The sequence below is a fragment of the Conger conger genome, chromosome 13, assembly GCF_963514075.1.
Source record: "Conger conger chromosome 13, fConCon1.1, whole genome shotgun sequence".
Lineage (NCBI taxonomy): Eukaryota > Metazoa > Chordata > Actinopteri > Anguilliformes > Congridae > Conger > Conger conger.
The window spans coordinates 11,833,405-11,858,324 of NC_083772.1; the positions used below are offsets into that span (position 1 = coordinate 11,833,405).

At 48.1% G+C, this 24,920-nt stretch overlaps 1 protein-coding gene across 1 annotated transcript in view; it reads right to left on the reverse strand.

Annotated features, from left to right (window-relative positions):
• Positions 1-24,920, reverse strand: part of nectin3a (nectin cell adhesion molecule 3a) — a 58,475-nt gene that overhangs the window by 15,350 nt on the left and 18,205 nt on the right. The window contains exon 2 of the mRNA XM_061217327.1: positions 6,170-6,517. Within this exon, the coding sequence (XP_061073311.1) occupies positions 6,170-6,517 (348 nt within the window). The remainder of the gene's footprint in view (positions 1-6,169; positions 6,518-24,920) is intronic.

The following is a 24,920-nucleotide window of genomic DNA, read 5'->3' on the forward strand; positions in this document are numbered from 1 at the left end:
GTAGGAGAGGAGACCGAGAAAGCAAGGACACAAGACAGAGAGGAAGAGAAGGGATGACATCAGATGTGTTGATCTGTTGGCAAACCTGGAGGAATAAACAGCACTGATACCACAGGAGAGAGCCAGACTGGGGACAGAAGACTTCGCTTTCAGAGGGCGATCAACACAACCTCGCTTGCCCACTGTATACTCAGCTGACAGGAGCGCGAGGGGATCAATAAGCAGCTTTACATCGATCTTCATGAAGAACTGAAAGGGGCGAGGAGAGTGTGTGTGCGTGCCTGTGTGTACAGCTATGCGTGTGCCTGCACCCTCAGAACTCGTATAACCCCCCTCATTAAAGCTCAGGCTAGGCAGCTTCAACGGCATCCCAGTGACAGACACGCCTGAATAACCTTAGGTCTGGCCAGACTAGTCTCAAACAAACAAACAGTACGACCGAAGAATATGAAAGTGTTTTTTCCTCGTTCAGTAACAGGGAAGGACGTTTGGAATTATGAGCTGTTTGGGACACTGGAGTCGAAAATTAATGCGATGAAAAGGCGTATCGATGTGATCGCGTTTTGGCGGGGAAAAGGCGCTGCACATGGGATGTGAGATCATAATCTGTCTAGTCCAGTTACCGAACGCACATTTAAAACTGCAGCACGGATTATAGCCTCGCTGACCCCGTGTCCAATCAGATCACACACAGACTTCTGATGATGCGTCCACATGAGACCACTGATATGTTTGCCCACAAACCTGCGCACACACACACACACACACACACACACACACACACACACACACACACACACACACACACACACACACACACACACACACACACACACACACACACACACACACACACACACACACACACACACACACACACACCCTTAACTATTTCAGGAAATACAGTAAGATGAACAGTGGCAGACACAAGACTGGCCAGATATGAACACAAAGGTCTGAACTAAAAAAGCCCAAATAATTACCCTTCTTTCAGCCCCAGACAATATCAGCCCAACCCCTGGAGGTATAAGATTTCATTACATTTCATTCACTTCTACAATGAAGAAAACAACCCACATATCAAGTCCCTGAAACCGAATGGGGAGTATAGCATTTCAGGAAGACGGGGAAGAGGTCCGAGTCAAAAGCACAAGCTGTCGCGCGGAGCAACCTGAAACGCAATCCATCGCCATGCCTCGATTTCATACCATATACAAATTACGTAACGATGCATTCCGCAACAACAACTTGCTCTTTGTTGAACAGCTAAAACTCCGTATTTGTTACCAGGTTAGAACAGCAGGAGTGAGCCAACAGCCTTTCTTTGACATGAACAATACCTATACAGAGCAGCCTACTCGTTACTACACGTGATGTACAGTAAAATGCTTATTTTTGTTTTACCAAAATGCAGGTTCAATATATATGTTGATTGGTTCATATCAGTCAACGCTACAGCCCTGGCACTGACTGATGAGAACCAATCAACACATGCTATGCTCCACAGTGGAGGAGTCTAATTGGTTCAAGTCGTAAAGTTGCAAATTATATCAGCACCCATTAGGCCAGGCAAATGAATCTTGTCAAACGTGTAGAATTGCAGTGTGCTGTAGCTCCATTCCAGAGCCATTAAGTGGTTCATGAAATCTCACTTGCCGATCGCTACTCTGGTTTGACAAATGAATGAATGATATCACAGGAAAATGGCCACTTATATCCGTAAGGAAATATGGTTTCAGTTATGCACCTGCTTCCATCATTAAAATACACTGATAGTAGCCTTTTTCTGTTATGTACTGTAGCACAGTCATTCAACCCTTAATGTCTTTAAAATACATTTTACACAAATATTTAAAATAAATATTTTATCGAAATAAAAATACATATATCTTGCCAATGACTGTTGACTTGCTGTTGAATTTGAATTTCAGGTTGGCAGTGTAACAGGGTTGAGTTGCAGGCTGATGCTCAGTGCTACGGGGTTGAGTTGTAGGCTGATTCACAGGGTAACAGGGTTGAATTTAGGCTGATTCACAGGGTAACAGGGTTGAGTTTAGGCTGATTCACAGTGTAACAGGGTTGAGTTGCAGGCTGATGCTCAGTGCAACAGGGTTGAGTTTATGCTGATTCACAGGGAAACAGGGTTGAGTTTAGGCTGATTCACAGGGTAAGAAGGTTGAGTTTATGCTGATTCACAGTGTAACAGGGTTGAGTTGCAGGCTGATGCTCAGTGCTACAGGGTTGAGTTGTAGGCTGATTCACAGGGTAACAGGGTTGAGTTTAGGCCGATTCACAGTGTAACAGGGTTGAGTTGCAGGCTGATTCACAGTGTAACAGGGTTGAGTTTAGGCTGATTCACAGGGTAAGAGGGTTGAGTTTATGCTGATTCACAGTGTAACACGGTTGAGTTTAGGCTGATTCACAGTGTAACAGGGTTGAGTTGCACAGTGCTACAGGGTTGAGTTTAGGCTGATTCACCGTGTAACAGGGTTGAATTGCACAGTGCTATAGGGTTGAGTTTAGGCTGGTGCTCAGTGCTACAGGGTTGAGTTTAGGCTGGTTCTGAGTGCAACAGGGTTGAGTTTAGGCTGGTGCTCAGTGCTACAGGATTAAGCTGTAGGCTGGTGCTCAGTGCTACAGTTGATTTGTGTGTTGCCCTGAGCTCTGTTGTGCTTGGCTTGGGTTACAGGGAGTGTCTGCTTCAACACAGGTCAGATTACTCTGCAGGTTTCTAAGCAGTGAGACAAACTCATGAGAAAAGGTACTTTCTTTGGCAATGTTTAACTTCCTGCTTTCTAAAACGGGATAGAAACAATGGGCCAGATTCAATCAATGTTAGGCCTTATCATTGACACGCAGGTAAATGAAACAGATAGGCAAGTTCAGCTTTAACTGACACAAACTAGCCAATGTGAAGAAAGAAGTAATACTTGCATTTCTTTGTCAATCATTGTCAATCCTTAAGACACACTGATTGAATCTAGGCACATGTCTTCCACCGGAAACCTATCCCTTCATCAAAAGCAGGTACACTCAGCTTACATTAAAAAAAATGCTGATTAATGATTACAAACTGGACTGTGACTCACTGAAGAATAACGAGAGCTGAACTATAACCTAAGGGCTTCCTTTCAGCCAGGTTAAACTTTTCCCCTCACCCTTTCTCTCAATTCCTCTCCCTTCTCCATTCCTCTCTCACTTCTCTATTCCTCTCTCACTCCTCTATTCCTCTCTCACTTCTCTATTCCTCTCTACTCTTCATGTGAGAGAGTCATGGGGACACTGCACACATCACCCTAATCCACAGAGCACACCCCTCATCCCGAGACATCTAACCCCCTCTGGAAAAACCTTTCTGTCCTTGGAATGAAAAATGTAAATAACCCCTCACCCGTGTGTTTAAAATAGCGGTAGCGGTGCACCTCACCCCCCGTGCCCCTGCGCTACGCAGCCGGTCGGAGCAGTCGTCCCACGCCAATTATAGCTGCCCCTCTGCCGTCCGCTCGCCCCCCCCCCCCCCGCCCTCCCCACAGCCCCGTGATGTCAGGGTGTCTGGGGAGTAACTCCTCCCTCTGCCTTCGTAGGGCCCGCATGACTAACCAGACTAGTTGCGGGCTAATTTAGGGGTGCCGCCAAAGGGCAGCTCAGCGGAAGGGGTAACGATTTCCTGTCGGGGGGGCGTGGGGAGCTGCCATGCCCCACCCGCGCTATGTCCCACTCCCAGCCCGGGGACCCTGGTGGAGTACGCTCGAGTGTGAGGCAGGGAGACTCTACCCACGTTAACAATTATTCACAAGGCAAATGAATTCCAGATACAACCCCACCTTTCCGTTCCCCAGTGATAACTGCTCACCTGCTCCACAGAACGGTTTACTTTCTATTAAAAACATTCTTACCATGTATTCCCTTTTCTGGGAACAGAAATGTCTGCTCCTTACACACCTGTTAATTCTGTTCCTTACACACACACAACGGATTGTCATTGATAGAAAATGCACTGATAGCATTAGCTTGTACGTTCTATGGTTTATGGCTTGTGAATTGACCTTTGTAGCGAGACGTAGTGCGGGATTCACTGCAGACTGGCAGCTTAAACTTCGCCCAGCGCTCTTAAAGCACTCTAAACAGACCTGTTGATTCGCGGGCGTGGCGTAAACGTTTCTCCGGGCGAGCCGCTCTCCTGTTTTATTGGGGTCAGAGGACGGAGCGACAGGGATCGAGTAGCGCTTCGCCGGATCTCCCTCAGAATGGCGGCTCTCCACGGCTGAAACCCGACGCGGACGATCCTCCGCCTTTTCGCTGTCTGGCCAAACCTACGAGGGTCTGCCAGCTCATTAGACACAGCTGATACATTTTAAGGATTTATAACTACGGTGAAGGATGGGGAGGGCGGAGCTGTGCCCTCCAGTGACCTGGCAATTAAAGGGGGGGGGGGGAGGGGGGGGGGAAGCGCATAGCTAGCGATGGCGCACTGGAGGAAATGATGAGAGGAGAGTCTGGCCACAGTGACAGCATTTATCACAGACGTTTCCATATACGTGTGTATGTGTGTGTGTGTGTGTGTGTGTGTGTGTGCGTGTATGTGCGTGTGTCTATGTGCGTGAGTGTGTGCGTGCATGAGTGTGTGTGTGTGTGTGTGTATGCGTGTGTGTGTGTGATGTGTGTGTGTGTGTGTGTGTGCGCGTGTGCGTGTGCGTGTATGATTATGCATGCGTTTTGTCAAAGAGACACACACACATTCTTCCTGCAGGAGCTTTCACCACCTCAGAAAAGAAACTAGAAAAGAAGGAAAAATCAACAGAGGGCACAAAGCTCTCATTATGGCATCAAGAGCCAGAGAGAGAGAGAGGAGAGAGAGGAGAGAGAAGAGAGAGAGGAGAGAGAGGGGAGGCTCAGCTGCTGGGCCAGGGAGCCACAACTGTACTCCCTCATTTAAAATGTGTGTGTATATGTGTGTGTGTGTGTGTGTGTGTGTGTCAGTGTGAGCATGTGTATACATGCGTGCATACATGGGTGTACGCAAGGATGTGTGTTACATTTCCTTCGTGTGTGAGACTGTGTTCATGAGCGTGTGTGAGACTGTGTTCATGAACGTGTGTGAGACTGTGTTCATGAACGTGTGTGAGACTGTGTTCATGAGCGTGTGTGAGACTGTGTTCATGAGCGTGTGTGAGACTGTGTTCATGAGCGTGTGTGAGACTGTGTTCATGAACGTGTGTGAGACTGTGTTCATGAGCGTGTGTGAGACTGTGTTCATGAACGTGTGTGAGACTGTGTTCATGAACGTGTGTGAGACTGTGTTCATGAGCGTGTGTGAGACTGTGTTCATGAGCGTGTGAGGTTGTGTTCATGAGCGTGTGCGTTTTCTCCAGCCAGTTAATCCATAATGGCCTTTAACTGTCAGAAATGAGCCACGGGTCATGAATATTTATTCAGCGGTTTAATTATCCCTCCACTCATCGGAGGGGACAGAGAGAAACAAAACGCAGAGAATTCAATCAGAGACACTAATTTACCTAATCTCTGAGAGAGGACTCCCGCAGACAATGAAACAGCCACTGAAAACATCCTTATTTTTCTGCCTCTCTGTGCTTTTCCCCCTCTTTTCTTTGTTTTTCTTTGGCAGGGAGAGTTTTTACCTGGGAGAGCGTGATCATTCAGGGGGAAAGGACGAAAGGGAAACTGCTTAATGGAGATAGGGCGGCTTATCCTCCCCTGGGCCGCAGTGCTGGGATTTGAATGTGAATGCGCTCTGTGTGGGAGCTGTAATTAACAGGGCCGGCGCGGACTGATGGAGAGAGGCTATCCCATCAGCCCCGGCAACTCAACAATCACCCACCAGCTCTGCAACTGGGGGACACGTCAGGGTCCCCCAACCTGCCTGCCTGCTGTTTGGCCTATGTAGGAGGGCTTTTACTTGACTGGTGGCAGTGGCCATACAAGCACTTTGATCCCGTGTGCACACACATATGCACCATACCTGGGCCAAATACATTATTGTTTTGGGTTCAAATACTTTTCTGTGCTCGATTGATCTCGCCTGGAGCAAGAGGACCATAAGGTGGGGCTTGTATTTTTGAGAGTTCCAATTTCATAAGTTCCAATACAGCAGACGAGCGGCTTTGTACACACACACACACACACAGACACACACACACACAGCGCTTACCCATGACGCTGACGGTGGTGAAGGCCTGTGTGTTGCCCAGGGGGAAGGTGGCCACTTTGCAGGTGTAGACGCCGACGTCGGCGAAGCCCAGGTCCTCCAGCACGATGGTGGCGTCGTGCACGGAGGGCGAGCGGAAGTACAGCCGCTTCTCGTACTCGGGGGCCACGGAGATGCCGAACTGCGGGTTGAAGACGGCCAGGGTGACGGAGCCCGAGGGCAGCCGCCTCTCCCAGGAGCTCTGCGTCAGGCTGAGGTTGGCCCCCACCTCGATCCTGCAGCCCAGCGTAATGTTCTTCCCCAGAACCGCGCTCACCCTGTCCTGGACCACCACCTGGTTACTGGCCACACCTGCGGAGAGAGAGCCACGGTCACTTCCTGTGGGAACTCTGAGAGCAGCCTCTTCCCTCCTCACCTTTGTCATTTAGCTAACGCTTTTTATCCAAAAGCGACTTACAGTTGATTAGTTCATTAGACTAAGCTGGGACCAATTCTCCCGGGAGCAATGTGGAGTTAAGGGCCTTGCTCAAGGGTCCAACAGCAGTACAGCTCCTATTGTGACCACACTGGGGCTTGAACCTTCCAGGTCCCAGTCCCAAACCTTAGCCACTAGGCTACAGGCTGCCCCATAAAATAAACAAACCACACACAATAGAAAAGCATTAAAAAACATGCAACACCACTACCAGAGAAATGCAGAAAACAGCACTGACAAACACTACAACTGCCATAGGAGGCCCTAAAACACACACAGCTGTCACCACCAGTTTCAGACCACCCCAGAAACAACCTTATGTCCCAGCAAAACACACACTTTCAGACATTGGACCAATCCACTGGGGCCTTGTTAGTGAGGCTGCCCAAGACCTTTTCAGTTTGGGGAGCAGGCCACCCCCGCTCCAGGACTCGGTGTCTTAAAACAGCATGTCCCCAGCCCCTGTTTTATTACCCTGGGGTGCTCTGGCTAAACATTTGCTAATTGTCAGCACCTTGGCCTATAAAAGCCCAGAGAACAGACCCTGAGAACAGATACAGCGTTCTGGAATGAGATGAAACATCCAACAGCAATTTCCACGGCTCCCCTTCGTCGTTTTATAAGGGCTCATTAACCCGCGCCTGGTCCCGGCGCACGTTTATTTGCACATATTGGACTTATTTTCGGCTCGCCGTAGCATGTAAACGTGATTCAGGGGAGGGCCGGCTCTACCCCGGATGCGGAGTGGGAGTAACGGCGCAGGGCACAGGGTAGGCGGGACGACGACCACATCAGCACGTTCTGACCGACCGCAACCTGCAAGAGAATGACGCGCAACCCCCCCCCCCCCCCAGCATCCGCCCCAATTCTGTGCGTGCACGTACGCGCACACACGCTTTTAATTTCGGTAAACGGGGGGTATGGGACTGATGTACAACCAAAAAACCCCCCACCACAATATGCTCAGTTGGCAGTATCCAAATAAACTGGGCCCGTGTACGGAGGAGGATTCTTTTGTTTCCACTTTGGCGTGAGCCACAAGAGCGGCAGGCGAAGGAGAGAGGAGGCCTGCGTTTCGCCTCTCCCGCATCGGAACTTTTAACAACACCCAGATACGCTCTCGGCCACGACATGGCGGGTGGTCCATCCAGGAAGTATTAATAATAATGAAATACAAGTCCCAGAGCTCCCCCTGCCTACTCCATCAGAAGAGATCTCTGACTGAAGGTGAGTGGGGTTGGGTGCGTGGGGGGGTATGGAAAGATGGCATGAAGAAACATTAATAAGCATGATTCCGCGTGGCACGGTCGGGGGGGAAATAAGTAGTCATGTGAATAAATCTGTTAGTTGAGGGGAGATCTGATACTCCTCTCCTCCAGCTGAGAGTGCAGAGGGTGGTTAATGTAACCGTAGCCTCTATACACCCCCGTACACTCTGTCTCCAACTGCTGTTTCCAGTCTTCCTCAGCCAATCTGTCCATTTCTCCTTCTCCACCACCATAGTGGTTAAACCACTCAATATACCCCCTCCCCCATGAAAGGACTAGCGGTGGTACACACACACACACACACACACACACACATACGCACAAATAAATCACACACACACACACACAAGCCCTGACTCCCATGCACATCACTTTTGAGTTAAAACAGCTAAACAGAGAGAGTAACACATTTAGACAGGCCGATAAACACACAGTTTACGGCAGGCCCACACAAACATCAATCCACTGGCCAATGAAGGGCCAGAGGCTGCCAAAGGGCCTGCTGCATGCGAGGGGTGAGAGTGTTTAAACGTTTAAATGGATAACGGCCCTCTATACGTTTACAAAATATAATATTCATTTAAACTAAAATTTCTCAGGCATGTCTCATCTACCAGAAATACAGCAATTTTAAGCCAAACCTCAGGGTGATGATTTCATCATTCTGTAACTCGCACTAACGCGTAGCATACAATTCATCTGTCAATTTAACGTGCGTGAATTTCTCACTGCAAATTCCTGCTACCCGACTGCATTAACTCATGTTCCAGTGCAATGTATTTTCATGTATGTAGGAGACGATATAGTGTGCGTAGCGTAATTTTATAACGCGTGTGACTGCCATTACAACAGCTTACCTTGCATGATACAGCTTGGCTCCCAATTACTATTTCATATGAATATCTGAACACACAAAGTAAGGAAGACATTGATGAGCACAATTGCTTTTTTATGTATGTGTATGTATATATATATATATATATATATATATATATATATATATATTTGTAACGCGGCTTAGAAATATGAGTTGTGCATAGCCTGTTACAATTGAAAACATTGAGATGCTTATATTTTAAACTGGAAAACTGACTGAATGTACAATTATTTATTTTGTAGTGCAGCCCCCCTCCCCAACTTAAGCGTTAACTTGTTACAATCATGACCGCTGCCTCGATCTCTAGTTCATGCCCGGCAGCCCTCTGACACACTGCACTGCGTGACTGTATGTTAAATCTGTGCACTCAACTACACACAGCTCCCCATTACAATATCTGCCCCCACCCTGAAACACAGTACAGCATTTTAGTAGTGCGTGCGCATGTGTGTTTGTGTACATAGGTGTATGTCAATATATGTGTGTGTTTGTGTGCGTGTTTGTGTGCGTGTTTGTGTGCGTGTTTGTGTGCGTGTTTGTGTGCGTGTTTGTGTGCGTGTTTGTGTGCGTGTTTGTGTGCGTGTTTGTGTACATAGGTGTATGTCAGTATGCATGTGTGAGTATGTGTATGTGCGTGTGTGTGTATGTGCATGTGTGTATGCATGCGTGTGTGTGTGTGTGTGTGTGTGTGTGTATGCGTGTGTGTGTGTGTTTGTGTACATAGGTGTATGTCAGTATGCGTGTGTGAGTATGTGTGTATGTGTGTGTGTGCGTGTGTGTGTATGTGCGTGTGTGTACGTGTGTGCCTCAGGGTGTTTGGTTAAGAGAAGAGAATCCACCTCTCAGTCCATTTGGGTTATAACAGGGAGCAGGAGGTGAGTGAGGAGGAGGGTGCAGCCTCCCCCTCTCCACAGGAGTGGGGGCGACAGATGGCCCCAGCATGGGACCCCAAAACCCAGCCATCTCAGCGTGGGACACCCAAACCCAGCCATCTCAGCGTGGGACACCCAAACCTAGCCGTCCCTCCAAGCACCCACACGAGAGGGAACAAAAGACAAAAAAACAAATACAGAGAATAGGAAACGGGAGAAACAGACTTCAGAAGAGAAACCTGAATCTGTCTGAACTGCCAGGAAACCGCAGGAAGACCAGGAATGAAATTCATCCAAATAACAATGCAATCTGTCCGACGTTTCATTAAAATAAAAAAAAATAAAAAAATTCAAAATCAGTCTGGCTCTCAGAATTTCCATTTTAAAGAGCAACAGACAGATGTTCCTTCAGTTGTGTCATTATGTTTTCGGCAAACTTTAACGTTATCCGTTGAGTTTTTCAGAGAAAATCATTTTGTACAGCAGGATAGTTTTCCATGTTCTCTGGTCCACTTCCCACCCAGACCCCTCTGCCAAAACTGAAGGAGAGAAAAGAGGTTTTTATTCAGTGCACACTGTAATAAAGACATCCTCCAAAACAGGGCTGCCATCATCACATCTCTGACCACTGACAGACCGCTGAACGGATAGCTTTTCACCCCTGACCCCTAAAACAAACAAGTATATTTTACTTGTAGTTTCTGTCTAAGTTAACAATAACCATCCTGTTTAGCAATTAATCTAAATGAGACTGTCATGGTGAAGCTTTATGGATGTTTTACGGTCTTTTCACGGTCATCTGACTGCAGATGAGCCGTGCTAGTCTGAGGAGAGAGATGATCCTGAATGCACTGAGCAAGTTGCACAATAAAACTAATGAGCTGCATTATAGACAAGCTGAAACTCACTTTTTCCTCTCAATTTAGCCATAACCATACAAACACGTCTTAAAGCATATATTCCAAAACAAGACCATGTGCGGAAGAAACTATATGGGTTGACCCATGCCTGTCAGCTCAGAAGTGGAACTCAACCCTCTCTCATTTTTTCATTAATAATGAAAATATATAGCATTATAACGGTGATGAAAACCACTCACCCAAAAAACCAGAAGCAATGTTAAATATAACTCATTTAAAGGATAGGCTACACTTACTTCCTCTATTGAGGCATTTCCATCTCAGAATGTTAGGAAACGGGTTTTGCGGCTTTAAGAGATTGGTTGGGATTGCCGTGGCAGCTAGCTATATCGGGAAAACTGTGGAAACAAACGAGCCGCCAATACCATCTGCGTCACGGAGTGAACGCCGTTTCACGTCTCTTCACGCAGCGGTGGACATTTCATTAGTGAAGTTACCGCAGAAAAAGCTAGACATGACCGCGTTGTGAACCTTGTGCTTCAATCTAAGTCAGCTGAAACTTCCCTGAAGCTGTCCCAACTAGTCAGGAAGCAAAGCCAGGAAAGGTAACAATAAGATGTAGGAACGTTGGTATATATAAATAATGCCAATATACACTCACTGAGCACTTTATAAGTACACCTACTTATTCATGTGATTATCTAATCAGCCGACCATCAGAATGGGGAAAATTATTTCAACTGTCACATGATCGTTGGTGCCAGACAGGCTGGTTTAAGTATTTCTGTAATCCTGGGATTTTTCACGCACAACAGTCTGTAAAGTTTACTCAGAGTGGTGCACAAAAACAAAAAAGCAACCAGTGGCAGTTGTGCCGACAGAAACACCTTGGTGGTGAGAGGTCAATGAAGAAGGGCCAGACCGGTTTGAGCTAACTCAGATAACCACCAATTGTGGTAAGCAGAAAAGCATCTCAGAATGAAACACCACGTCAAATCTTGAAGCGGATGGGCTACAACAGCAGAAGACCACGTCAGGTTCCACTTCTGTCAGCCAGGAACAGAAAGCTGAGGCCGCAGTGAGCATAGGGGTGTGCGGCTGGGATTTCGGGCTTCCCTCCCGATCCAGCCGCCACCCTCCTCTTCCTCCTCTCTCATCTTCCCATTCATTCCTTCACCCTTTCACCCACCCATCCCTCCATCCTGTCTTTTCCCAGACCTTCGAGTCGGTCTGTCCATCCGTCCTCAGGACCTGCCTCTCCCTCCGAACCGGACGCTTCACCGGCCCCGAGGGGCTCAGAGTATCAACGAGACCACACAAAACTCAGCGCCTCTCCCCCCGGCTAAACTTCCCGCCGCGGTCTCCAGAGGGACACTGTGCTACAGGAGGGGCAGGACGGTGGAGAGGATGCAGACATAAGGAAATGGGAAACACATCAATAAAGATGTCATTTAAAAAATGGAAAGACTGAGAACTAGGCCAGGGATACAGTAAATGAGAAAGATATGCGTCCTCTTTGAAGCGTGTTCAGTGTTTGGTTTTCCCCCCTCCCTGCCGACATCACTAATTGCGACAAGCTGCTCGGGAAGATGTAATCGTAAATCAAAACCCTCGGCGCTGCTCGGCAACAGCCCCAAACATTCCACACCGGCCACTTGACGTGCCAATCCCCCCCCCCCCCCTCCCCCTCCTGGCCACACATTCCCCACCCCGTTCTGAACCAGCCCTGTCCCCGATGTATCCCCCCCCCCCCCACCCGAAAACGGCGTGGTCGGAGCCGTGAGTGTGACTGACGGGTTCCCCTGGACGGTGTCCTCCAGACGCCCCGGCGGGGGGGATCAGAGGTCAGAGGTCAAGGGGCGGCGGCGCGTGAGAAGGCCAGGCCTCACCCAAAGCCCGGCGCGCCAGGGAAACACTCACACAGGAAGCAGCCCTGGACCTCACAGGAGAAGAAAGAGAAGAAATAAAACCTGCGGGGGGTGGAGGGGAATTCCTCCAGCCGGCTGACACTGCAGGGCCGCACCACGTCTCTCTCTCATCAAGACTGAGAGAGACGGGGAAAATGAAGAGATGGAGGGAGAGAAACTGAATGAAAAAGAAGGGAGAAGGATACCAGAGGGCAGAAGCTCAGCTCTATCCCTACAGACAGACTGATGTGTACAGGAATACTGCTCTAACCACTGACAGTACTCTATCCCTACAGACTGACAGTACTCTATCCCTACAGACAGACTGACAGTACTCTAACCCTACAGACAGACTGACAGTACTCTAACCCTACAGACAGACTGACAGTACTCTATCCCTACAGACTGACAGTACTCTATCCCTACAGACAGACTGACAGTACTCTAACCCTACAGACAGACTGACAGTACTCTATCCCTACAGACTGACAGTACTCTATCCCTACAGACAGACTGACAGTACTCTAACCCTACAGACAGACTGACAGTACTCTGTCCCTACAGACAGACTGATATGTACAGGGATACTGCTTGCTCTATCCCTACAGACAGTCTGATGTGTACAGGGATACTGCTCTATCCCTACAGACAGACTTACAGTACTCTATCCCTACAGACAGACTGATGTGTACAGGAACAGAACTCCATCTATAAATACTTCCACTTGGTGCTTACAGTAACACCTGTCTAGAATATTCCTGGTGGATGATATAAGCTGACAACCACTGAGCTGGCACAAGTATAACTTTTTAGAAGAACAATTAGGTTCTGCTGCCATCCTGACACCGTTTCCCCAGGAAACGTTTGCTCTTCCCCAGGAAGTAGTTCAGGTAGACCCAAACACTGGGGGTGGGGCACAGTCCGACAGCAGGGACAGATGTCCACCCTCTCCCGTCCGCAGTATCAGCAGGGGCCGTGTGCAAGTGGGGCAGGGGCAAGACTCGTTCGTCCAAGGAGGGGGGGGGGGGGGGGGGAACAGACGGAATTCTAGCCCTGAGAGGAAATCGTTAGTAATTTCAGCGTTCCAGCACACCGAAAAGCGGAAAAGGTCTTGGAACAAGGAAGCACGGAGGAGCGGCTTTCGGATGCGTGACTTCGGCAGAGTCCAGACCCTCAGAGCCAGGCTTGGCTGTTCCTGGTTAGCCCGGCCCGGAGACGCACGGTCACACGCTCAACCCTGGACTGGAGCTCAAGTCCGTCCAGGAGACCCAAATAAGGGCTCTGAAAAAAAATATTAAGATTAAGAAGGATCCCAAAGTGAAACCCAAGAGAGCCGTCGTGCTGGCGGCTCAGAGAGGATGATGGGGGACGGCGGTGAGCTGCGTGAGCTTAGCGCTAAGGAGCCGACTGAGAGCAGATGTTCTGGACAGGCCGGGACGTGCACACACACACACACACACACACACACACGCGCACACACGCGCACACACGCGCACACACGCGCACACACGCGCACGCGCACACACGCACACGCACACACAAACAATCACACACAGACACACACACACACACACAGACACAGACACACACAGACACAGACACACACACATACACAATCATGCATACACACACAGACACACACAATCACACAATCACACACACACGCGCACACACACATACATACACATAATCTCACATACACACACAAAAACACACACACACACTCACACACACACACACAATCACGCATACACACAAAAACACGTTTGGACGCACACACTGGCTGGGATGTTCAAGGATTGAGTCCCTCACACACAGACACACACACACACCAGCTGGGATGCTCAGGGCTGGAGCCTCTGGGGGAAGCCCTGTCACTCCTGTCAGGCTGGCAGAATCAGTGCTGACGTGAGGAGGCCGTGTCACTGCCGTCTGTCAGAAACACACCCGTCACACAGACACAAGCGGACAGCAAGTGCACAAAGTAGCCATGCAGGGATGGATTCACTCCAGACAAAACGAGAACACATACACACACACGCTCACACACGCACATACACACAAACACACACACACACGCTCATACATACACACACACATGCACACACGCAGACACGCTCATACACACACACGCACACACACACACACATGCTCATACATACACACACGCTCACTCACACACACGCACACAGACACACACAGACACACACAGACACACACAGACACACACAGACACACACAGACACACACGCTCATACATACACACACGCACACACACAAACGGGGATTCAGTTCCCTCAGTTACGCGCCATTTCCTATTTTAGGAAAAATCCATAAAAAGAGCCCATTCATCTCGTCCAACAAGGATGTTTTGTTCCCCCCCTCTCAGAGTCCTGCAATATACTAATGAACCGGTGGGCAGATGGATGGCATCATAAAAATATACGGTCCACTCTTCCAGCCTGATAAATAAGAGAGGTTGTCAGAAACCAACCGACAGCCGGACACAAGACGCCTTCAAACTTAACCACTTCATTTTTAACCACCTTTTACTCCTTTTCCCCTGCACCCTCCCCTCCCCTCCCTTCCGGGCCCCATTCTCTATATGTGCCACTGACCGGGCACTTTTCAGGATTTTTCCATTTTCTTTTCGCCTCAACTTACGCTCCTGTAGTTTGTTTCTCCATCCACTTTCCAAAGTGTTCTTTTTTTTCTTTGAAATTCATCCTCGTTCAGCAGGAAGACACACCCCGCTACCTTTGGTCCGTGAAGACGTTGTTTAACCTCGCCATCTTCCTCTGCGCCAGGTGGCCATAACCAGCGGAGATGGAGCAGCCCCGCTTACTTAACTGAGGCCAAAGTAAATTTATTTATTTTTAAATGCCAAACAGGAAATGAGACCTAACAAAGCACAGCATAAATAATCGATGCAAACACAATCATGTTTCTGGGCTGTAGCATGAAGGTCATGCTTGGGTGGCTGGGAGCAGTGGGTCTGTGAACATCACAAAAACGCCCGGTCCCAGGTTTCAGTGGGAAACGCGCTCGTGTTTGTTTGGTCTAACTTACTGGTTGCATCCTCCAAGTCGTTCTCCATCCTGTAACATCATTCCCCCCCCCCCCCCTACATGTTCCTGGGTATGGGAAAAAAACCTCTGCCAGGGACTCGCGCTTCAAAAACAAGCCCCTTGCATTCCTCGGCCTGAAAACAGAATGCCAGGGGGCTCAACTGGGAGATTACCACAATCTCAGTGCAGGCAATTCACTGTCACCAGTTTTATTTGTAACCCATTTTACTTTTCCTTTTTTACCGCTGCACACTCAGGGGATTAAAACGGGCTGTAAAGCATTCAAACGGCCCTCCTGCTTGCCCAGCTGGGAACCCAGTCCTCACGACTGCTGGAGAAAACAATGTTTTGGAACCGTGAGGAAAAAAAATAAAAAAATAAAAATAAAAATGGTATTGTGGTCTGTTAAAAATGTATGGCACCATAAATTTGGTGAATGGCGTGGACTGTGCTACAGCGCAGGTTAAAGTGTTGCGGTGGTGTTTGGAAAGAGGGTGTGAAAACGACAGGTTTCGCACTCCTCCTACACGTTTCCTTCCTCGTATTGTTACTGGAAGGGTGTACAACCGTTCGGCGACGCTCATTCACTCCGGAGACAAACGCAGTCCGACAGGCTCTTCCGTGCCAGGGTTTTTTTTTTTTTTTTACGAGGGGGGCGTCAGTCTCGCCCCCCTCTCTCCGCAGCGGGTCTCTCGCACCCGCGACCCTCTCGCACCCGCGACCCTCTCGCACCCGCGACCCTCTCGCACCCGCGACCCTCTCGCACCCGCGACCCTTTCTCCTCGCTGCTTCGGAAGACCCTCCGCTCGGCTCCCGGCCCGTCGCGTTTGATTAAAGGCCGTCGTTTACGAGCGCAAGAGAGAGAGACAGAGAGAGAAAAGCTGAAATCGATGGGTGCTGGTGGACGTGGAGCGGGGAAAGTCGTGACCTCTCTCCACAGCGCAGCGACACTCATTGACGTGTAAAAGAACGCCTTGCTGGGCCACCATTAAGCAGCACAAGTGTAGGGGAAGGGGAAGGTCCCACGGGACATTACTACAGGATTACTTGCATTATTCATTTGCTTATCCGGTCTGACACTTTGTTTTCATTTTACACTGTATACATTCATATAGCTGGGTATTTACAGAAGCAATAACAGCAAATCCCGTTTCCCCATAACTAGCCCTGGCCTCCCCACCCAGTTCAGCATCAGAGCGCAGTTTCTCACCATGCAGAGCAAACACTCAAATCTGGGACCTGAACGCTCTTGATCTTCCCATCAGAAGTTGAACAGATGTGTAGGTTAGATCCCAACATTAACAAAATGAATGATCCCAACATTAATCTATTTGTTCTCTATACATTTATTCTCAAATGTTTTAACCTATATTTAAAATATAAAAATATTTTATATCTCCCTTTCTCAAATTTAGTAGCACACATATGGCACCTTACAGAAAATGTGGCAATTGCGTTTCGCAATATTGTGGAACATAGAACCCTTCAAATCTGTAATGGCTGATGGGTATATTTCATGAATACATGCATTTCCAAAAAAGGTTAAATTCCTGCATCCCTGTATAAAACAAAAGGTTGTTCACTCAAACACAAGAATAGCTAAGCCTACAAAGAGAGGGGAAAGGACCCCAGAGTACTCCCATCCAATGCGATTATTGGGTTAGACGTTTCTTAAGGACAGCACACCGGGGTTGAACTCACCAAATCAAATCTGGGGGGTTAAAAATTGAATTCCGAAAGCGTGTAGGTAGAATAAATACCTTCAGGCCTTACGAGAACACCATTACAGGAGCCTGCCAGAGTAGACTAGCCTCCAAAGATCCCTATCAGGGAAGGAAGGCATCTGGTAAGCCTACATACTGTGCTGTGCTCCACAGCTGCCAGAGCGACTTCGGCCGTTCCCTAACACGGTTTCCTGCGCCCGGCCGGCCCCCTCTACGTGCGCGTTTTCATGAAATTATTCAGTAGATTTGATTCTTACTCAAACCCCACGCCAGCAGGCCTTCGGGCCCTGTTCTGAGTGCTCGGGGAAGGAGGGGAACGGTGGTCCCAAAAACCCAAAACTACTGATCCCAGAAGACCTCCACTGTGAAACGCTGCACCAAAAGAAAAGGGACTTCTCCACTCTGAAATGTAACATTTCACTCGGAAATCATTCCAGGGGAAACTGCGCTGATTGGACTCATTCAAGCAGTTCCATGGCAAGTGACCGATAAACAAAGAAACTGGCAGTGCCGCGTCAGGGTAGGGGGTCCGGGGGGGGGGGGGGCGTTCCCATTTTTTATTGGGTTCTTGTTTAGTTTTCCATCTCAGGATGTCACTGGTTTTTTAGCCTTTCCAATCATGTGCCACGGTCCTTAGGGCTGGCGCTGACAGGAGCCAATGGGAATGTGTCTGCACCCATGTGAAACAGAGAGAGCGCGGTCGTGCCAGAAAAAAAGGAAAATAAATATATGTATTAGGGAAGCACGGTATGAGATTCCGGTTCTGGTACTTGGGCCGGCCGTGCTGGTCAGTGCCAATGCCTCCCTGTTCCTCATTACAGCGCAAAACTGAACTGCAAACAAGTTTCCTCATTCAGGAAATAAGTAGATGAGCGCAGACCTCAAGCTCATTGAGGAACAATGAAGAACAAATTTTATGTGTATAACTAAATATTTAAACTGGGCGGCACGGTGGTGCAGTGGGTAGCACTGTCGCCAGACAGCAAAGTTCAAATCCCGTCGAGGGCCTTTCCGAGCGGAGTTTGCATGTTCTCCCTGTGTCCTTCTGGGTTTCCCCCTGGGTACTGCAGTTTCCCCCCCACAGTCCACAGACACGCAACAGTCCCATCGGAGACTCTACACTGCCTGTAGGGATGAACCTGAGTGAATGGGGTGGATTGGTGATCTGTTCTGTGTATTCCTGCCTTTCGTTCAATGACTGCTGGGATAGGCTCCAGCCCCCCCCCCCACTAGACCTGGGTTCTAACAGTATTTGTCTTGGATTTAAATACGTATCTATTGATCTTGCCCGGTGCATTTTAGCCTGCAAGGAGGAGCAGATGGATGGGGTTTGGGATTACTTCAAGGGATCAATACCCCAGGCAAGCTTAGGTAATGAAGAACTGTATTTGAATCGAAAATAAAAAATATTTGAATAAATAAAAGTCTGACCCCACCCATCCTGACCAGGAATAAGCGGTTTATAAAATGGAGGGATGGAAATATTTCAGCTTGCTTGCTTTATTGTTACGCGGAGAGCATGAATCTAGGGAACTGCCCAGTCTCTTTATAGCCTCTCCAGAGAGCTTAGCTGGCAAAAATGATTCATTAAACAATAAATAAGAACTACAGATGACAATGATCAGGCTTCATTTTTAAGCATTACATTTTCACTAAATGTATGTGCAGCCTGCACCACTTTGGCATATATACGTTATGTCATCATGAGTCCATGATACCAGTCATAATCATAATCATAACCATAGCACTTATATGGGCTAGCCTATATCATTTCAAACTTCTGGACAGCTGGGAAAGCACAAGGGGCCGGTGTCAGGGTGTTAAGCAAGGCAAGGCAGAGCAGAGCGGTGATGAGGCAGCAGCTCATGACACAGTGCCCCTGCCTCCACTGTGTGAAAGAGATAGCGGTTAGATAGCGCTAATTCTGGAGGCACGATCTGACGGGGTCAGGGTTTGGGCTGTGGGACCCCCTCCGCTGCACCGTTCCCTGTATGCCCCCCACCCCCCACCCCCCCCATGCGAAAACACAGCAGGCCCTCCCGTAAGCCGCTGCCACTTGAAGGCACTAAATGAACATGTCTGCACTGCAGACAGACTCCCCATTCACCGCCCGAGAGACAGACGGGCAGTCCCCGCAGCGAGCCCGGATCTATTGCTAAGAAATGAGACGGCGTAGCGCTGAACGCTCCCCCCTCCGTCAACCGCCTGACAGCCGTGAAATTCACAAGCCGTTACTTTGTAATGACATAAACAGATAACAAGAAAACAGAAGTAATCTTTCTCTCCACCCCCCTCCTCCCCAATCAGTGCTTCTGCGTGGTTTCCCATCATTCACAGGAGCAACTGAACCTCTTCTGAAATCTCATTACGGATCTGGACTCAGGCAGCAAATAAAATGTAGGTATATATAGGTCTATTATTTTTTTTTCCAAGTAATAACTTCTTTTTCCTTCGGGTCGTAACAGACCCGTCCTTTATCGTGTCCGTCCGAGTTTGACTTATCCACTCATTTTCTTAAAGCAATAAATCACAGCCAGTTCAGGTTAGATTTCCCAGAGCTGTGGCCTCTCCCTGTCAACTTACACTTTGTTAACAGTTTGTTAAACTGATGATTACTGGCAGAAAATAGACACGGAAAAGAGAGAGAGAGAGTTCACAGATTTTGAGTTTCAATTTACGACTGGCCTCCTCCTCTTTCAGCTCCCTCAGCTGTTTTCGGAAGTTTGGCTCCACGGCTGTGAGACCTGGCGTACATCCGCGGGACCAAAACGCCATCAATCAAAGGAAATTACCTCCAATTAATTGAAAAAATATGTTTTCTACCAAAACGGCGACACGAGAGGACTGCCGTGTCAACGAGACGCAGACGAAACAGTCTGTCAACAAACCGACACAGCTTGCGGCTTCGGTCTGGAGTCTCCCAGGCAGGGGTGCCGTTCGAGTCGACAGAACAACGCGTAGACGCAGAAGACATGACGGCGCTGCAGTCAGACACCCCTGTCACACAGTCCTCGCTTTGACTCTGCATTTGTTTTGTGAGAAAAGACAAACATGTGGACAGGCTGGAGGCACGGGGAGCTGGGAAATCCCCCCCCCCCCGTTGTAAAAAAAAAACACAGCATGAAAAGGGCACTCGAACGGAACCTTCAAGCCCAATACTTGGCGAGAGATCGAAGGACGTCTCGAGGTTTAGTGGAGATTACAATCGTCTGCGTCCACGACCCACGGACGTAAGGAAGCATGAATTCATTGTCAGAAAATCTATCCCGTTTTTTTTTTTTCCCCCCTTAAGTGTAAATTGAGTTCCTCTCAAGCACTCTCAAGAGGCGAGGCCCGATTGTACCGTCCTGAATGATGCTAAAATGCTAATTTTCCAAACTGCCTTCCCCTGTAGTTTCTAAAAGTCTGGCTTAGCATACTTTCCCACATACGCAGGGCCCTAGAGGGAGCAGAAGGAGCCCCGTTTCAGGCTCTCGGACGTTTCCCAGGGATTCAACCAGTCAGAGAGAGCCCAAATCGCAGGTCAAAGTCTTTCAGCAATCCTCCTCCCTCCCAGGCCTCTCACATGCTCTCCAATGGCAGCGAGAACTTGAAAACCGGGCTTCAGAAACGTGCACCACCAGAGAATGAGACTGAGACAGGAAAAGATTTCCATATATTGTTTTAATCTATATATATATAAATTATTTATTTATTTATTTTTTAATCAATGTAGATTTATTCATGTGATGCCTGTGTTTCTCAATGTCAACTGTGTCAACTTGAGTTTAAAAAATAAGTCCTAAAAAATAAATACCTAAGAAAGTGCTCTCTGAGTGCAGAGAGCACTTTCTTAGGTATTTATTTTTTAGGACTTATTTTTTAAACTCAAGTCTTCTGCTGCTGTAGCCTATCCAGGCTAGAGGTTTAACGTGTTGTGCGTTCAGAGATGCTCTTCTGCATACCACTGTTGCGGTTATTTGCGTTACTGTCACCTTCCCGTCAGCTTTGACTAGTCTGGCCCGGGTCCGTTGACCTCTCTCGTCAATAAGGTGTTTTCGTCCGCAGAACTGCTTCTCACTGGATGTTTTTTGTTTTCCGCACCATCCTGAGTAAATTCGAGAGACTGTTGTGCGTGAAAATCCCAGGAGATCAGCAATTATAGAAATACTCCAACCAGCCCGTCTGGCACCAACAATCATGCCACGGTTGAAATCACTGAGATGTTTCCTCATTCCGATGGTTCAAGTGAACATTAACTAAAGCTCCCGATTAGATAATCGCATGAATAAGTAGGTGTACAGGCTATCCTAATAATTTGTTCCGAGAGTATGTGTGAGAGCACATTGTGGTATTCCACATGTGGTAGTGCTGTGGCCAAATATGAAAACTATAATAATAATCAGTGACAGAGCTAGTGACATCACAGCAAAAAAAACAAACAGTAACATCCAAAACTACCAACAGCCATAATGAGAGCCTGATCTATCATCTTAAGATGAAATCAATTACGATGCAGGGCAGGCAAGTAAGTTTTGGGCCTATCAAGCCATGTCAAGCCATGTCCTGATCGGATTTTCTGAACACAAGCTAAGGCACGGGTCTGCGGCTAAAATGCTGAGGATGTGGTTCCCGTCGACAGCAAAACAAGACATGCTCCTTTGCACTCTCAAGTGGAAAGCCTCTTCGACACAGAACGGAGAGGGAATATGGGCAATGTCGGTGACAGAACGAGAGGGCATAATTACAGTGACTCACAAAAAGCTCATTTTGAAATGATGTCATTAACCGCCCATCTAGCGCTCTGCTGCCAATGCAATTTCAGTGAACAATTATCAGAGGACAGCATACAGAGGGGCGGGACAAAGAGAATGAGGTTTACTAATAACAGTTTACCAATGGCCTACTAATGGTCTTTGCTCAATCAGCACAATAACAATAGCAAAGGAACAAGGTGAATATCTGTCAAGCTCTGCTTTATGACTGTACATTTTGCAGGATGCTTGAATACGATTGACAGGACAGTTGGTAATGCATACAGTACTGCTGACTGAAGCACTTCCTGGTGCAATGTCACTGGCTCTTATGAGTGTCAATCATCCTTTTCTGCTGCCTGGTGAACACACGTACAGTGCACTTTGTTTTCTAAGTCACTTTGGACAAGAGCAACTGCCAAGTGAACACAATGTCCAAAATCCAAATGATCGGACACAGATAACAACATGCAAATTAAGATTGCGCAAATGAATTAAAGGTGGTTCTGAAATTGCCAAGATCTGGAATGTCTCACACAGAATAAAAAATAAAAAAAATATATACAAATCTTTTGTGCTCTCTCTTTCTCTGTTGGGGGAAAAAGAAGAATTGTTAGCAGGTTTAGGAACGGTAAACAGACAATGAAGTGATCTAAAACTGACCGCATAAAGAGGCCATCTTGGCTCGAGGATCATAAGGGAATGTCTAGAGAGGATGTCAGGAAGGGGGTTCCAGAGGACACAAAACAAAACGCACGTCCCCGGGAAGTATCCGATTTCTCTCTTTCTCCCGAACCTATTAGCCCAAAAAATTCATATGATTTTTCCGATTTCACAGACTGCGTTCCCATTGAGACGAGGGCGCATTCCTCAGCTCTGAACGAGCAGGAAGGAAACCGCTCTTTAATATCTTCCTCATTGTCGCTAAATTGCACACATATGGAACGCACCGCAGCTGACCCTGGACTCTGGACGTACAGTTTAACCCCCCCTCTTTCTTTGGGATATTATTTCATACAGTTACACGCAGGCCACATACCGCACTGGAGGGGATCACTTCGGGCCAAGTCCTTCACGAGAAACAACCTTTGACCTTTGCGGCAGCAGCGAAAGCTTATATGCATTAATCTGCATTCTATATTAGCTTGGCCCATACCCAGTGATGAATGGGAGATTATGAACTTGCAAAAATAAGTCCTGGGTATATTCTGGCATGTGCTGGGCCTGTATTATGCACTTTCATGTACTGAAGTAAAGGTAAAAAATAAAAATAAAAAACCCGCCTTCGCCAGAAGTACAAACTGGTAATTAACCGAAAAATCTGTGCAACTGATTGGCCCTCACACCTGACTCCCAGGGAAAGGGAGGTTGGAAAACCCGCCGTTTTCAGGACCATGATTTGAGGAACAGGGATCTACGGAAAAAGAGTAATTTCTCCGTTTCTCTGTTTGACTTCTTTCCTGCAGCTGGCTGCACAGTGCACACACCACAAACGGGCAGAGAAAGTCAGCAAAACAAAAAAACACTGGGGACTCCACACTGAACCGGTGGCTAAATGCAGACGTCTGGCCAGTGTGGCGTTCCACCAGCATTCTCTCGGTCAGCACGAGTTGTTTTTTCCAGCCCCGTAAGCCACGCCCCCCTTCACTCCCATTCGCTCATGTTTCTCAAATGGGCGGGGCTGTCCAGCCCTCTCTCTTTTGGAGCACCAGCCACTTTGGACTGAGGTCAGACTTTCTACACCCCTCCCTACAAGGCAGGCTATACTGTACTCACTAGAGGCATATAACGGACCAAAAAAACCCATAAATCACCCACTCTGTGACGGACAGAAGAACATTGTGTGTAGAACACTGTTCCCTCCGACTAACACCGTGCCTTTCTGCCCCATAGACCTGCAAAGTCATCATCCTCATTACATTTCTCACATCCATCTCTGACACCCGAGGCTTTCCGCTGAATGAATGCTGAAGGCTAGGTTAGGCCTTACTCTTGGCTTTCAGATACCTATCGGTGACAAGCAGAGTAAAAATAATATAATCTGAGCATTTTAAGAGGATCAGATTATGGTTAACTGCGTAAGATTAGCTTGCGCATATGAAAACATGGTGTCATCATCATCATCATTACATCAAAGAAAAAATGAGGAGCTGTTCCCACAGAGGGTCACAAACACAACCAAAACATCTTAATTTTTCTGCCATGATTCCCATTCTTACTAGTTTGTTCTAGTACAGACGATTATACAAACAAGATTCATGTATAACCTGTGTTGCACCTACAGCAGCGAGCAGGGTGACTCCACTGCAGCCGAAGGAGCCTATTCGCAGGGCTATTAATCTTGTGCATATAATTAAAGGTCCAGAGGGAAGAGGGCAGAATCCCGACTAGGAAAGGCTACTTCTGAACCAGGCCCGCCTCCCACATCTCCGTCCCCACGGGCACGGGCACGCTGAGGATTCCTCTTCTATTCTCATCCCGGGGCTAGATTCGGATGTTCCCAGAGAGACGGAGGTAAGGAAAGAGGGATGGAGGCAGCAGGAGAGAGAGCACACAAGTGGAAATTTAAGAGCGGGGGCACGATGTGGGAGAGGGAATAAATAGTTAGATGGAGATGTAAACTGGACAGAGAGCAGGAACAGGTCGGAGGAATATGAGATGATGGAGAGAGAGAGAGAAAAAAAGGGAGACGGGAGGGAGGGAGAGAGAGAGAATGAGAGAGAGTGGAAGGGAGATGGGAGGGAGAGAGAGAGAGAAGGGGAGGGGAGGGACGGAGGGAGAGAGAGAATGAGAGAGAGTGGAAGGGAGATGAGAGGGAAAGAGAGAGAGAAGGGGAGGGGAGGGAGGAGGGGGGGAGAGAGAGAGAAGGGGAGGAGAGGGAGGGGGAGAGCAAGAAAGAGAGCAACTGAGAGCCAGACAGCGAGTGAGAGGGGGGGGGGGGGGGGAGAGATGAGGATAGAGAGCCAAAGA